At 42.0% G+C, this 14,250-nt stretch overlaps 1 protein-coding gene across 4 annotated transcripts in view; it reads left to right on the forward strand.

Moving 5' to 3' along the window:
- The window catches only part of PPFIBP1 (PTPRF interacting protein, binding protein 1 (liprin beta 1)), a 55,019-nt gene that overhangs the window by 11,638 nt on the left and 29,131 nt on the right, over positions 1-14,250 (forward strand). For 2 of the 4 annotated variants that reach the window (XM_010563569.1, XM_010563570.1), the window contains exons 3-9: positions 1,448-1,534; positions 2,749-2,862; positions 3,408-3,539; positions 9,963-10,055; positions 10,555-10,647; positions 12,413-12,527; positions 14,055-14,087. In XM_010563569.1, the coding sequence (XP_010561871.1) occupies positions 1,448-1,534; positions 2,749-2,862; positions 3,408-3,539; positions 9,963-10,055; positions 10,555-10,647; positions 12,413-12,527; positions 14,055-14,087 (667 nt within the window). The remainder of the gene's footprint in view (positions 1-1,447; positions 1,535-2,748; positions 2,863-3,407; positions 3,540-9,962; positions 10,056-10,554; positions 10,648-12,412; positions 12,528-14,054; positions 14,088-14,250) is intronic. The other 2 variants (XM_010563571.1, XM_010563573.1) reach the window with 2 other exon arrangements.

A 14,250-nucleotide genomic window follows, 5' to 3' on the forward strand; every position in this document is an offset into this window, starting at 1 on the left:
ACAGGACAAACTCAGAGGTTTAGAGTACTTCTGCCTTGGTGCTTAGTGGCTGGATGGTCAGAAGGCCTAGTAATTTACTGCTAAATAATTCAGATACAGGGTACCGTTATGATACGAGGTATTGGTACAAATTACTAGAGAGCATCCTTTCTTAGTCTGCTGTAGCTCTAGTGATTTCAGGGAAGATACTATGGTGACCTTGTAAAAGTTGCGCATGTATGCTTGGGAGACACATTTGCTACTGCACACTGATATAAAAGCTACCGGGACACAGCCTGATTTCTTGAGAGCACTAAGGTGAGGTCAAATACTTTGTACCCCCTCCTGTTTGCTTTGTGTCTAATCTTTAAGTGGCGCTGGTGGGAGTTTTATTCTTTCAGTTTCAAGTGAGGCAGTTTCTCCCACCACCCAAGGTCAGACATGTAACTTAGAAAAGGAGTTTTAGCCAGCAGGTTTCCTGAGGCATCCTCTGAAATCACGGGAGATGAGCTGCTTGAAAGGGAGATTCAAAGCAGGAGCCTGAGGCTTGCAGCTCCTAAGTGGTGGTGGCCTCTCAAGGCAGGGCTGTGCCGCAGACTCACCGGGGCATGAGGATCAGTTGCCCAGCTTCTTTTCATCGCATATTCAGAAGGAAATCAAGGCTTCTCAATGTCGGTGGGAGTCTCTGCTGAGTGCGCTGGATTTCAGAGCAGCTTCTCAGACTCCTCTGAACAATTTATGCAATGATGGGAACAAGAATTTCTTTTCTGAGCTGAGATCTGATTGTGGCATCCATCACAAAGTGCTTTGAGACAGCTTTGAATATGGATAGAGTAAAATCCTTCTCGCTGCTCAAGAGCATTGAAGTTATTATGAAGAAAGAAAGTTGCTGATTCCTCTGAACCCTCTGATAGCATTAACATGTATTCTTGTTTCTCTTTAGCCTCAGGCAGCTTTACAAAGAGACGCGTTTAGAGTGCAGACATTCACCCATACCCAGTAAAATGTGCCTGATGTAAAAGGATGTCTCTTACTGTGTGTTTTAGAAAAAATTGTTTGACTTGCAAGAAGCATAATGCACATTTTGTAGATTGTATGTTGATTTTTTTCACTTGCTGAATGTCTCAGGGTATTTGTCTCTTTGCAAGTATGGCTTAGCATAGTACATCACTGAGCACAAATTTTGTTAACAAAATGCTGAATACACAGTAAGTGAATTTTGCAGAATTGGGTCACCAGAAGGTTCTTCTTTTCTCATCTTTAAGCCCCTGAACAATTCTTGTCCTGAATGGTGGTGGTGTGTCCTTTGTTGACAGTTTATTTGATTTGTAACCCTTTGGGGGCTGGAGAATACTTCCAATCTGTTCTTGAACTGTGCAGACTAAAAATAATCCTGAAGTGTGTTGGTAAAGTTGAATTACACTTACGGTACAGTTGCTGACTATGCAGTATTTGCTGTCTTTTTCAGACTAATGGACACATATCTGGGAATGGAGATGTGTATCAAGAAAGGCTGGCTCGTCTGGAAAATGATAAGGAATCTCTTGTTCTGCAAGTGAGAGTCACCTAGATTAATTTTTTTTGCTCTGGCATACATAAGACTTTTTGATAGATGTGATAAAACCTCTGAGGATTTATTTGCAGTTGTGTCGTCCTGGACAGTGTTCAGAAGGCTGAGAGTTAACCCAGATTAAGGATAGGTGTGAATTTAGATTGCAGGAAAAATCTTAAAGGCCTTTCTTTCTGTGTATCTGATATCTTTTTGAATCTTGTTATCTGAGCAGGTCTGCAGAGCAACCACTTTCTTACATTCATGTGTATCCTTAAGATCACCATTTTCCATGACCGTTCACATGCTGTCTGCATCAGGTGACAGATGTCCTGTCCTCCTGAAAGGTGACAAAAGCTGCGGGACTGGCCAGTGGGTGAGAGGAGACAAGCAGCTCCTCAGAGGTCCTGCTCACCTGCTGCTGGGCTGGACTGGGTCAGCCCTGGATGCTCTCGCAAGCTGGCTTACTCTCGCCGTCGGAATTGGGACTACCTGGCACCCCTTGGTCAGCACAGGTGTCCTGCCATCCCCTGATGCGGACGTGTCCGAGGGGATGTGACAATGCCAAGTGCTGCTCTAGGCAGCTTGCCCTCATTCCCAGAAGTACTGCAGATTTCCTCAAAAGACCTGTTTAAAACAAAAGGTTTTCATTCAGAAAAGGCAAAATGGGAATCGATCTGCAGTCTCAAAAGGTGATGTCTTGGTCTTGCCTAGCCTCAGTCCCTGTGTTTTAACCTCCTTTGCTTTTATTGTTCTGAAAAGGAGAAGCTATGTGCTATGGTACGCTGTGTGCAATCATTTGGAAAGGAGAATAAATGATATGCAGTGATGTTTAGCTACTTGGTTGTTAAGGTAGGAGCTAGTGGGTTTTAGTTAATGTATTGTCACAATAAAGGCATAATTGTTGGCTGCAACATGCAGGAGCCACCCCTTACGAAAATTTCCGGGACAAGTCAGAAGGAGAGATGCAGAATTGCAATGCATCCACCAGAACTTTGGCTGAAATTCCAGTAAGCGTGAGGGGAGAGCTTTCCCTCCTCTCCTGTCGCCTTTGCCACATGTTGTGTCCACTGCAGAGCTCTGCTGCAACTCCTCCTCCTGCCATGGTCCCATTTAATCTTTGGCCCATCCAGCACTGTTATCACATACAGTTCTTCAGGTGACACATATGGCATGGGTGCAAGGTACTAAACGTGCATCGCTTTTTCTCCACTGTGCAGGTAAGTGTGCTTACAGACCAGGTGGAGGCCCAAGGAGAAAAGATTCGGGATCTGGAGTTCTGTCTAGAGGAGCACAGGGAGAAGCTGAATGCCACGGAAGAGATGCTGCAGCAGGTATTTCACAGCCCCACGTCCGTCTTGCTGTCTGTCTTAACAAACTGCATTTTGCTTTGGTGAGAGCAGTACACGTCAAGGTGTTGCACCCCTTGATGCCTCTTAACTAAGTGATAATTTTCTACCATATTTGCTTTAAAGTTTTTGTACTTAGCAAAGTCAGTGCTGCTTTACACTGTAGGAATCCAGTTCTGCTCTTCTTTGAGCCTTTCCTCACTGAACTTCAAAGAGACTTGGATTAAAGCCTCTGGCAGGATGGGTGAATTCTCCTCAAAGCTCCTTGCTGCCCAGAGCAACTGTGATGACAGAGAAGCTTTTTTCTTGGCCTGGCAGCCAACCCATGATAATGCCCCTGTGATCTCAGATGCATCCTGGGTGCCTGGAGTCTGTCAGATGGGTAATAGCTGTGTCCCAGGGCTCCAGATAGTGCAAGGAGGAGGGTGATGCTTTTCCCCATGAAAGAGGCCTTTAGCTGTAGAAATAAATTACTGATTTCTTCCTCTTGCCTGCATAATTCTGTTCTCTTCCTCTTCATCTTGAATCAGGAGCTTTTAAGCAGAACATCCCTTGAAACTCAGAAGCTGGATCTTATGGCAGAGATTTCCACTCTGAAGTTAAAGCTCACATCTGTAGAGAAGGATAGATTGGACTATGAGGACAGATTCAGAGACACCGAGGTGAGTAAAACCCAACTGAATAAATTGTGAAAGCTGTGTGTGGCTTCACATTACCTGAAAATTTCCTGGGAATTTTTTTTTTTTTTTTTTGCCAGGCAACATGGGAACTCACCTTTAAGGTTAAAACATGTATGTCAAAATAAAAAAGCATCCTCTATGGTAAACTCTGGTTTTACAAAGAAAGATTTCCAAAACAAATTTTTGATTCTTGCCATCAGATCTCTGGAGGGATGGCATTTAGGAGGGATTTAAATAAAATCATAAACCTACTGCACTCTCCTGTCCCAACTTGAAACTGTCATCTTCCTAGTAAGGCGTGTCTGAGGCAAACACTTAATCCCATTGCAGGTACAAAAAGCATGCACGTGCGAAGACAGAGCACACTGAAAGACATAACTTTTGGGTTTGGTAACAGACAGAATGCGGTGACTCTGTGTGAGGGCAATTTGAAGCCTCACTTCAAACCCCAGCCTTACAGAATCCCAGGACTGAGAGGCCAGCAATTACTCATCTCAGCCTGGCTTCGAGCCCAGCGGTGTACCATGCCGGGCAGAGCTGCCATCCCTGGCAGCGCTCTCCTGAGGCATTGCCCTTGGTGTGCCGCAGATCTGTGTAGCTGAACCTTGCTCGTGGTTGAAGCCAGAAAGCCTCAAAGCAGGTGGGCAAACCCAGTTTTTGCAGGAAACTCCAAGAATCAGGCTGAGTTTTGCTGCCAGGGTGACATACCCTGTATCAGAAATACCTTGGAGTCTGCATAGGAAGCAGAAGAAGATTTCCAATTCTGGGTTCATAAATGAGCTGAAATGTCAGGTGTTTGTATTGTGGATGTTCCAAATGTCATTCATTTCTAGAAGGAAAGAAGCCACAATGTCATCACAGGAGAAAAAAATTGCCCTTTCCACTTCAATCAGTGGTTTACCGACACCCTTCCAGTTTCCTATATATTTTCCAGGAAAGTGTCATTCCTCACTTGTGTTGCAAGCATAAGAGCAAAAGTTAGGCTTGCTTTTGAATTACTTTCTTTGGACCTGCTGAAGTAATCTGCAGACCCAAAGAAGTCCACAGGTTGAAAACTAATGACTTGAATCATGTTCAAATTTGAAAGGTGGTGATCATTTACGTAGTGATGGCAGCATCTGTTCCTGCAGTGTAGCACATCTGGGTATTGCCAAGCTGTGGGTTGGATTCATGTTGCCTCCTGTAAGGTAACAGTTTGATACCAGGTGTTAGATGAAGCATCACAGCATTGCCTTAAAAGCAGCTGATTTTGCAGACCAGGTGAGTACTGTGTGTGGCAATGCTGGAGAAATTGTCAGGGGAAAAGGTGGAGGGAATTGCTGAAGGTGTTCTGCATCCATAGGAGGTGTATTTAAGAGCTGGCTGCTTTCATAGCTCCCATGAGGTGTCTCTGCCCACACAGTGCTCGGCTCTTCCATGAATACAGCATACAACAAATAACTCTCTTCACCTGTATACTGACACCTATCATAAGCAGCCCAAGTGGTAGTAGGTGAATGGGTTGATATCAGCAGTAAATGGGTTTGGGGTGGCGAGGTTTGGTCCAGGTGCTTTCAGAACTGGATTGCACTGCATCTCCAACTTGTAGACACCCTGTGTTTCTTGTGCTTTCCAAAACAGGTAACGAAAGTGTTTGGGCTTTGAGTGATTTGCTTCCTCTATTTCTATGCTTATTTTTATTGAATATGATTCATTGTTGAGCTTTCCTCTACTCCCCCTTCCTTTGTTTCTCCCCTGAACTGCAGTGTCTCTTAATAGCACAGCTCAGCATGCCAAGAAGGTGGATATGGAGCTACCTCTGTTGCCAGAAAAGTGGTTACAGTGTGGGGACCACAACATGCACTGCAACTCTGTAGGGTCTCTGCAAGAGGCTTAGCTGCATGGCAGCTGTGAAGACCTTTTTCTGTGAAATACCTTGAAATACGCTTAATGTCTTTGATAAAAATAAGATAACCTCAGTTATGTTTAAAAGGTTATTACTATAATTAGGGGCTATATAGATTTATATCCTGGATATTTATGCCAGAACTAATGAACTATTACTAAATGTTCCTCGCTCCCTTTGAAAACCAGAATGATGTAGTTTAGTGTGATAGAAATTATTATGTTGTTTCTTCTTTTTTTCAACACTTCATAGCTGTAAAAAGGCTTAGGCTTAGACACTGAAAGGGATAATATGTCTTAATTTTCATTTTGTTCAGTGGAAAACTGAATGGCTAATTAGTTGTAAGGGTCTCAGCCATGCAAAATCTCTAATAGGTATTTAGGAGGCAGTACTCAGAAGTACACGATATTTTGTTCAGTATTGATCTAATTATATTCCTGTTTAAAGTAGTAGATGATCAATTGTTTCAGCAGAGCTGATTATTTAAAATATTCTACTGTAAAACACATTATGGCATTTACATGCAGTGTTCAAAATTGAAAAAATTTCACACCCAAACTGGGAAAGAAAAACTATGAATATTGCTTCTGGTTTTATTTAGGGAAAAGAAAAAAAAAACACTGACATCTTACAACAACTTCTGTGAGCTACTGTCTCCTACAGAATTACCATTTAGATTAAATCCTTCATAATATTGAGTTTTTACTTATGTCTGTCATTGCAACTTCCCATTCCAGCTTTGTAGGTTTCTCATGTTCACCATTCTTTGTCTAAACAGATGCTTCACTAGATAGGTAAGCTTTTTTTCCTTTGTGCTCTAGGACTTTACTGTCTGGATGTTCTCAAATACACAGCTTTTTCAAAGCGAATTTTATACTTAATAGAGATTCATAATTGTTCTGTTCTTTAAGTCATACCAGTCCTTCCACTTTCTCGGCAGACACCAGTATTATTTTCCTTAAGGAGCATGGGTGGTCTGAGTTGGGCTAGTTTATGTAAGAAAATATCGTACAAGGGAGTTTATTTAGGGAGGAGTCCATGACCAGACATGGTCTTTGAAGCAGCAGCCAGAGGGTAAACTGGCTCACTCATGGGGAGTTCTTCGTAATTTAAACACCACCGGTCTCCTTTGTGCAGCTGAATTTCTGAGTGGAGCAAAATGACGAATGTAGTTTGTTTTTCCAGTGCCAGTAAGGAAGCCTCTGACCCCTGAAGCTTAAAGTTATCATTGCTTTTTTTGTGCCTCCCTGGCCCTACTATGAAGAGCATGAGTAACATGAGCAGGGAAGTAAAAGGCTTTGGGAAATAGGCATCTGTATGTCCCACCCCACCAGCAGCATACGTGGATCTGTGCAAGGAACAGCTGTTGGGTGTTTGCATGGAGGGACCTGACTCCGGATCAGAAGAGGACCATTCCGTGGCTCTCTCCTGTTTTGCAGGTTTTTAAGATAGGAACGTGCATTACGCCCAGGGCAGGTATTTTAACCTGTTTACGGGTGCCCGAAGAGGAGATATTAAATGCAAGCAAAGCAGGTGCCATACACTGGCTACCATGTGGGTGACTGTTTTACTGCTGATTCATACAAGTCAGCCAGGGAACTCAGTGGGTTTTTGGTCCGGTCTCAGATCCCAATGAACCTGTGTAACACCCTGAGTGCTATGGGGACATACACACCTCAAGCATCACATTGGTCCCAAAACCTCTTTGGGTCATAAGCGGTTATAATGGTCAGCACCTTCAGATTTCAAACAATGCTGTGATCTCCTTGCTCGGGCTGCTGCAGGAGGGAGCAAGGCACAGTCCTTGCTGGGAAAGGTTTGCGGTCAAAATCAGTTGAACAGAGAATAGTGGAAGAAAAAGGTGAATGTTTCGAGGCAGCAAGCAGGAAAGTGAAATACACTGGGAGGATTAGGATTTCTTAGGGAACCTCAGTGCCTTTGACAATCTCTACCTCCAGTAGCTTGCCCAGAGTTAAAGAGTAATTCAGTAGCAGGGGGGACAGCCCTGTTTGGGCCTTTTCTTTTTCCTCTGCTCATTTATGCAAGGCTTGACCATCCCTTTTGTACTAATGAGGATTTATACATGGATCCTCACGAATCTTTGATGTACTCGTCTGCCTCAAAAAGATGAGAATGAATGTCATTTACAGTTACTGTGTTGTAGATAACTTCAGACATGAGTTAATGTTGCACTTGTAACAGAGTTACTGAAAATATTTTTAGAGCAAAGCACGCTGTTAGGACTTGTCTTTAGTTCTATTTAACCCTTGAGAAATTGTATGGTATTTTTGGTGACCAGTTACCAGTGGTAAAGGATCTGATTACCCATGAGGCCCATAGCAGTTTAAGCAGAAGAATTTAGTTTCTGATCCAAGATCTTACACCCTTGGATTCTGGTTGCAAGATTGCTCTGTTTTCTGTGACATTGTGAGTGCATCTGGACACTGCTGTTAATCAATATGGGTTGTGCTAACTTTTTTTCATAAAAGGAGAAGAGTTTTGGTTTGTTACTCATTTTGCCTCACAGGGGCCTTTTGAATATGGATAACTGGTTTCCCTCTTCTCCTTCAGTATTTTAAAAGTCACATAGTTCAATTGATAAATAGATAGGCAACAACATCAGCAGTTATTGCTACACAGCATATTTTGACATTGGATCATGCCAAAGCAAAAATGATGGCTGCAGGAGAGAAAAGCCCCAAACAAATCAATTGTCATAGTGTCAAAGCTGACCATCAGACCTGGAAACATAGATTTGTTAGAGATCTCGAACACTTGCTGTTGATAAGAAACAGCTCAATTAATGTAGTCACGCAGACATACATCCATGTACATTTATACTTACAAAAGTGATGTGTTTTGTAAAGGTCACATTGAAGACTCAGTGAGGAATTGCAGGTGTACCCAAATCAGAAAGTCATACATTGGTAGCAGTAATTACTAATAGCATCAAAATGTTCTATATTTTTATTTTCCTTGTTGTTCTGGTAATTGACCTTGGATCTTGCTAAAGAAATGCAGATGCTGCTCTGTTGCCATCAGATTCATTGAGCACAAAATAATAACCAGAGGCTTGTAAACTCAGAAAATGTAGCGTGGGGCTGGAAGGCAGGTGTTACTAGGGACCCATGAATACCCTCTAAATGCCAGCTGCTGGTTTGTTAATTTATAAATTATAAATCTCTATTAATTACACAGCTCTGAAAAAGTGTGCTTACAGTTGTTAGGTCGATGTACAGCGTTGCTTGACATGGATAGGATTTGCCTTACCATAGGAGGACAAGCAAACCTAAGTACCATACTATCTTCTTGGTAGTTTAAAAGCCGTTATGCTGCAGTTCAAGTCCTCTTACATTTTGTAGGGTGCACAAAGAGCTTATCTCCTCTTCTGAAGAGTTTCCTAGTGATTCAGCATTACAGTAGCTGTGAGAAACTGTTTTTCTTTTTTTATTTCTTTTGTTCACACAAATGTAACACTGAGCTGCTGTCCATACATAAACTAAAGGTCGGTGAGATCTGTGTGAAGCAGAAGCTTGCTGGACATCCTTTTGCTGTGTGAAAGCCCCAGCTCTCTGGTAATGTGTTCCCCTGCTGAGCAGGAAGATCATTTTCCCAAAAATCTGTGGTTTGTTATTTCTTATATGGAGGGACACTCTCTCCTGGCTGTCCCCCAGGCTTCCTGCAGGTCTGCAGCCAGCCACTTAAGATCCCATTTCCCCATCTAGAGGATGGGGAGGTTTGGAGAAAGGGCACCTTCCACCTTGGTGGGACAGTCAAACTCAGGGGTCGTTTGACCACTGCAGGAGGGGAGCTGTAGACCTGATGGCACTCAGGGCTGACATCCAAGCCTGGTACATCTCGCCAGGAGGTTGAGCCATTCTCCTGAAGAGCTCAGATGTGAGTTAGTGGTGGCTCCGAGTTTCTTCCAAACCAGGCTGAATTTGCAAAGCTTAGATGTGGTGTTGTCATTGATGCTTAAACACGTATGCCTTTGTGCTTGTAGAAACTTGTGACAGGTCTTCCATTCAGTCCTCAGTTAGAGGGGCTCCTTTGAGTGGCGGAAACGTGGACTTACACTGTAATCACTTCATATTTTGAAAAGGCGGGTAATGGCTGGCGAGCCTGGGGAGGGGAGGATGTGGCTGCTGCATATTGAAGGATAGTTGCCACAGTTTTCCATTACCCACGCGCAGTGGTGGACATCCAAGCAGTTGAGCAGCCAGAGGGGCAGGAGGCCTTTCTTGGCCCTCAGCACAGGGAACACAACTTCAATTTATGTCTTCGTTTGTCCTCTGTCCTCTTGCATTCAGTACAGTAATGCAGAAACTGAGAAATACAGTCCCTGGGTATCTAGGAAGCTCTGAATTGCTTGACTTAAGCTATGAATTTGAGTGATGTGTTTTTGTGTACGGAGTGCCTTTTATTGCCGCTGTGTTTTTATGGTCCCACCAATGGGTAGCTGTTCTGTTTTGTTTATTGAATATCTTTGTTGTTTCTGGTCCTGTTTTTCCCCTACTCAGGATTTGATCCAGGAAATAAATGAATTGCGGTTGAGAGTGGGAGAAATGGACAATGAAAGACTTCAGTATGAGAAAAAACTGAAAACGACCAAAGTAAGTGAGGCTGAGGGCAAGAAGCAGAGATGGGTGTAAGTCAGGCTTTAGAAGTTTGTTCTTTTCCCTCGTCTTTGCCTGCACCCTGCAAAATCCTGAGTACACTCAGGCCCAGGGGTTTCATGGTACTCACTTAGCAACAGGGGTTATTTCCAAATTTCATGCCGTGGTTTTCAGATCTGGGCATTGTTTTTTATGAAGGGTAACTTACCAGGCAGCTGGCTGTTAACAATGAATTTATTACCTGTTTAGACCCATGTTTCACATGTGTGTCAAGAAACACCAGTTGCAGTACATAAGATGGGTGCCATAGGTGAGACCAAAGCTGACCATTTATTTTCTCCTAAATGTGCTAAAAATCAGCCACTTCTGAAGAGAAAGCATTCACCTAAGTAATTCTAGGAGCCTGTTTCTCTAAGTGTCTAACTTCTCTTTGCCATTATAGCCTTGTCTCTTTTCTATCTTTAGTTTTCTCTCACTCCTCTGTCTCTGTTACCAGTCTTTAATGGCCAAACTTTCTAGTATGAAAATCAAAGTGGGTCAGATGCAGTATGAAAAGCAGCGGATGGAGCAAAAAAGCCAGATGCTAAAGGTGTAGTAGTTTCTGGGTAACATTGGGCCTGTTTTGAATCCTTCATGTTCCACCATTTTACGGTCTGTCTTGCATCGTGCTGTCATGCTCTGTTCTTCATTAATTGCTGTGTGTTGATATGCAGTGCACTCTTTCCCATTAGATGTGGAAAGCTCTTTATGTAGATATTCCTTGTAAACAGCTTTTACATTGGATGGGAGAGGGTTTTAGTGTTGTGAACTCTGCATAGGTTACACGTAATGGAATTAGACTTGGGTTAAAATCATTCCCCTTCCAAGGGATGATTGCCTGTTCTGTAGCTTATGTCCATTATTCAAATGAAACTCTTTCTTACCTTTTAAGAGAAAATATATTCATGAAGACTAGCTAGAAAGTAGTGTTTCTTTTATACTGTCCCCTCTCCCACCTGTAAATTTACATATTTTGTTTCTAACTCAGGGGAAGAAATACACATCAACAACCACATGCAGCTCTAGTTGCCCATGGGTATCACAGCAGCTTCTCAAGTGACCAAGAGATGGTCTTGTTTTGGAGAAGCATGGGTCCTACGCTGGCAGAAATCCCATCAAAATCAGTACCAGGTTGGAGCACTGGAGGACCCAACCACTGTTCTGGAAGAAGCTTTGATTTCTTGAAAATTTCAAGATTGATCTATTTTTTAATGGTGCTTTAGAGCAAACAGGAACCAATTTCAGGAAAGTCTGTAGTCTGGGCCATAGTTTGGGTCGCAGACATCATTATATATTTGCAACAGATCTTTTGAGGGAAGCTCAGGAATATACCTAACCCACAGTATTCTAGTTTGGTTTATTCCTTCAAGGTTTTAAAACTTCAGTTAGAAGCTGTAAATGCCAAAATTATGAGTCTTGCCTTGTTTTGTTTTATTTACAAACTGAACAAATTAAATTTTCAGTGTTGGGTACATTTGCACTGAGGGTCCTGTCTTGATGATGCTGTTGCACAAGATATCCTCGGACATCAAAGAAACATGTTACTAAACTGGGTAGGATTTGACTCAAATTTTAAAAAGTTAAATGCATGGATCCGTGCCAGTCACTTGCTAGTGCAGATGGTTAGATCTAAGTTAAAATTTGACAGCATTTATCTAATACACCCCAACTCCCCCAAACACCATCTGTCTTATTCCCATGAATCTCAACTCTAAGCTTCCTTTCCTAATGCTTGATCAGCAAACCCAAACTGTGACAGAGGTACCACATTTTTGTCTGAACTGCTTTCCAGTATGTGTTTATGTGCTTGATGGTGTCGTGATTGAGTTTTCTTTCATAGAAGCAGTGGTTATTTCTGAAACTGTCCTCAGCCTGGTGTAAGCACAGTTCCATAATTGTCCAGCTTTGAACATGCAAAATGCCCTATAAATACCGCAATACGTGTTCATAAATTTTAGCATTCAGCCTCATCACCTGCACTTTTTCTGTCTCTGCAAGGTTAAATAAATAAGAAAACTGCTTTTTTTGCTTTACTCTTTCTTTTTTAAATTTAGATGTAAAATCTCTTTTCAATTATACGAGACTGACTCTTTCAGACCATAGGCCCCTGGTTTTGCCCCCTTATGGACTCAGTGGTCTGTTGTGATGTTCAGAGTCAGTTTGGTGGGTGTACCCTCAGCCGGTGTAAATGTCAGGGGGCCCTCAGTCATTTCCACCAGCTGAGGACCTGTCCACTGTGCTTCATAGGAGGGAATTTTGGGAACATCTCAGATGTGTGTGGAAGCTGTCACTGAGTGATTCTGTGTCTGTTACAGGATGAGCTAGCAGCTTTGAAAGACAAACTAGAGCAGAAGGAAGCCGAGGTAAAAAGGTTGCAAGAAAAGTTGGTTTGCAAGCTGAAAGGAGAAGGAATTGAAATACTGGACAGAGGTAAGAAGGGAGGCTCTCTCACTATGTCCTCCTCAGTCACCTCATCTGAGATTGTGTTTCCATGAATGGTTGTACAGGATATAACAGATAAAAGCCTCAATTTTCATATACTTTCTGTCTTTGCGTTTACTTCTTTTAATATATTTAGTGGGTGTTTATGATGCAACTGCTGAACCTACTGGCATAGCAACTTCTTGATCAACTTAAAACTAGCCTCAGTAATCCCTAGCCAATCTTTATGTGGCTTGCGTGGTGCCTCAAAAGATGCAGTTTATATTGGCAGTGAAATCCTTAAGCTAATTTCAACAAATTCCCCCAAAAGATTATATTGAGAAGGAAACTTGCTGTGTGGGTATCTGTGCTGGGCTTTGCTTGTACACCCCTTACTGGTAAGGAAGGGCAAAAGCCATGCTGCAAACCACAGTATGATGTGCGCCAGCAAATCTTCAGTGTGGACCTTAAGTAGGTGAAATTGAGGACTGGTTCTCGATTTGTGCACTGGTTAAGTCTAAATCCTAATTAAGCTTGAGTTAGCACAGAAATTTTACATGTCAGATGATTCTTTTATTTGCTTGCAAAGAAGAAGCAAAATCGGTATCTATTTGGGGGCAATTTGGATTCGGGAACTTATTTAAAAATATAAATTTTTCAAAAATTTTCCACAGGCTTTTCTGCTGCAATTTCACTTCTGAATATATCTCACTGATAGTTACTGCTGATTTTAAGGTTGTGCTTTTAAAGTATGTTTTTTAGAAAAATAAAGCCACAAGAGATTAGTCTCCTCCTCTGACCAGAGGAGGAAAATGCTGTGTGTAGATTGTTGCATTTTATTTAATAAAATGATCTGTTTTCAAAACCACTGCATAAGATTACTAAAAGTGACCACATTGAACCATGATATATCCCCCCCCCCCCCCCGGCCTTTTTTAAAGAACATTTAAATGTGAGCAAGGTCTGACTTTATTGCATTTATGACTACTTATATGGGGCTTTTCTTCCTGGGGGCTGCTGTGTATGTTGAACTCCTATTATCCTCTGGTTCTCAGCTTTAGTTGAGTTTTCAGTATAGCTCAGCAGAAGATCTTCTGCCAAGATGAACCATGATTTTTCTGCCTTGGACAAATATTAAGTAATGCTGTCTGCAGATAACGCAGGTTATCTGCCCCATTAGCTGAATTGTGCTTTCTGAACGAGTATGTATATATGTTACACTTACCTGGCTTTTGCTAGTAAAGCGTTAGCTTAAGAGTGATCTCTTGGCATAAGCCTTTTCTGAGGCCTTACAAGTGAAAACATATAGTTGAAAAATATATCCTTGAGACAGGTAGTTTTGTATGAGAGCAGTGAGACTATTTTGTGTCATTAGGAAATTTAGCACTGGGGCAGTGCAGGGTGAAACCATGAACTGCTTGCTTCTGCAATAATAGTGAGGAATAGTTGACTCCTTAAGTATCAGTATGGTCTTAAAAGTTACGTAATGTCATAACCTTCATGCTAATTTCAAATCCAATGGATTTTCCTGCACAGATGAAAATTGTAAAAAGAAGCTCAAAGATAAAAGTAAGGTTTCTTGTGTCTTTCCACAAGCATTTGCATTTCAGAAGTGCTTTCCAGAATAGCTTTCTGCATGTGTTTGCAAAACTGCTTTAACAAACATTGTTAGGTTGCATCATCTATAACCCTTAGTTACGCTTACAGTAAAAAATTTGAGAATAAGGGTGAT

The sequence above is a fragment of the Haliaeetus leucocephalus genome, unplaced genomic scaffold (genome assembly GCF_000737465.1).
Source record: "Haliaeetus leucocephalus isolate CR32 unplaced genomic scaffold, Haliaeetus_leucocephalus-4.0 Scaffold170, whole genome shotgun sequence".
NCBI classification, from domain to species: domain Eukaryota; kingdom Metazoa; phylum Chordata; class Aves; order Accipitriformes; family Accipitridae; genus Haliaeetus; species Haliaeetus leucocephalus.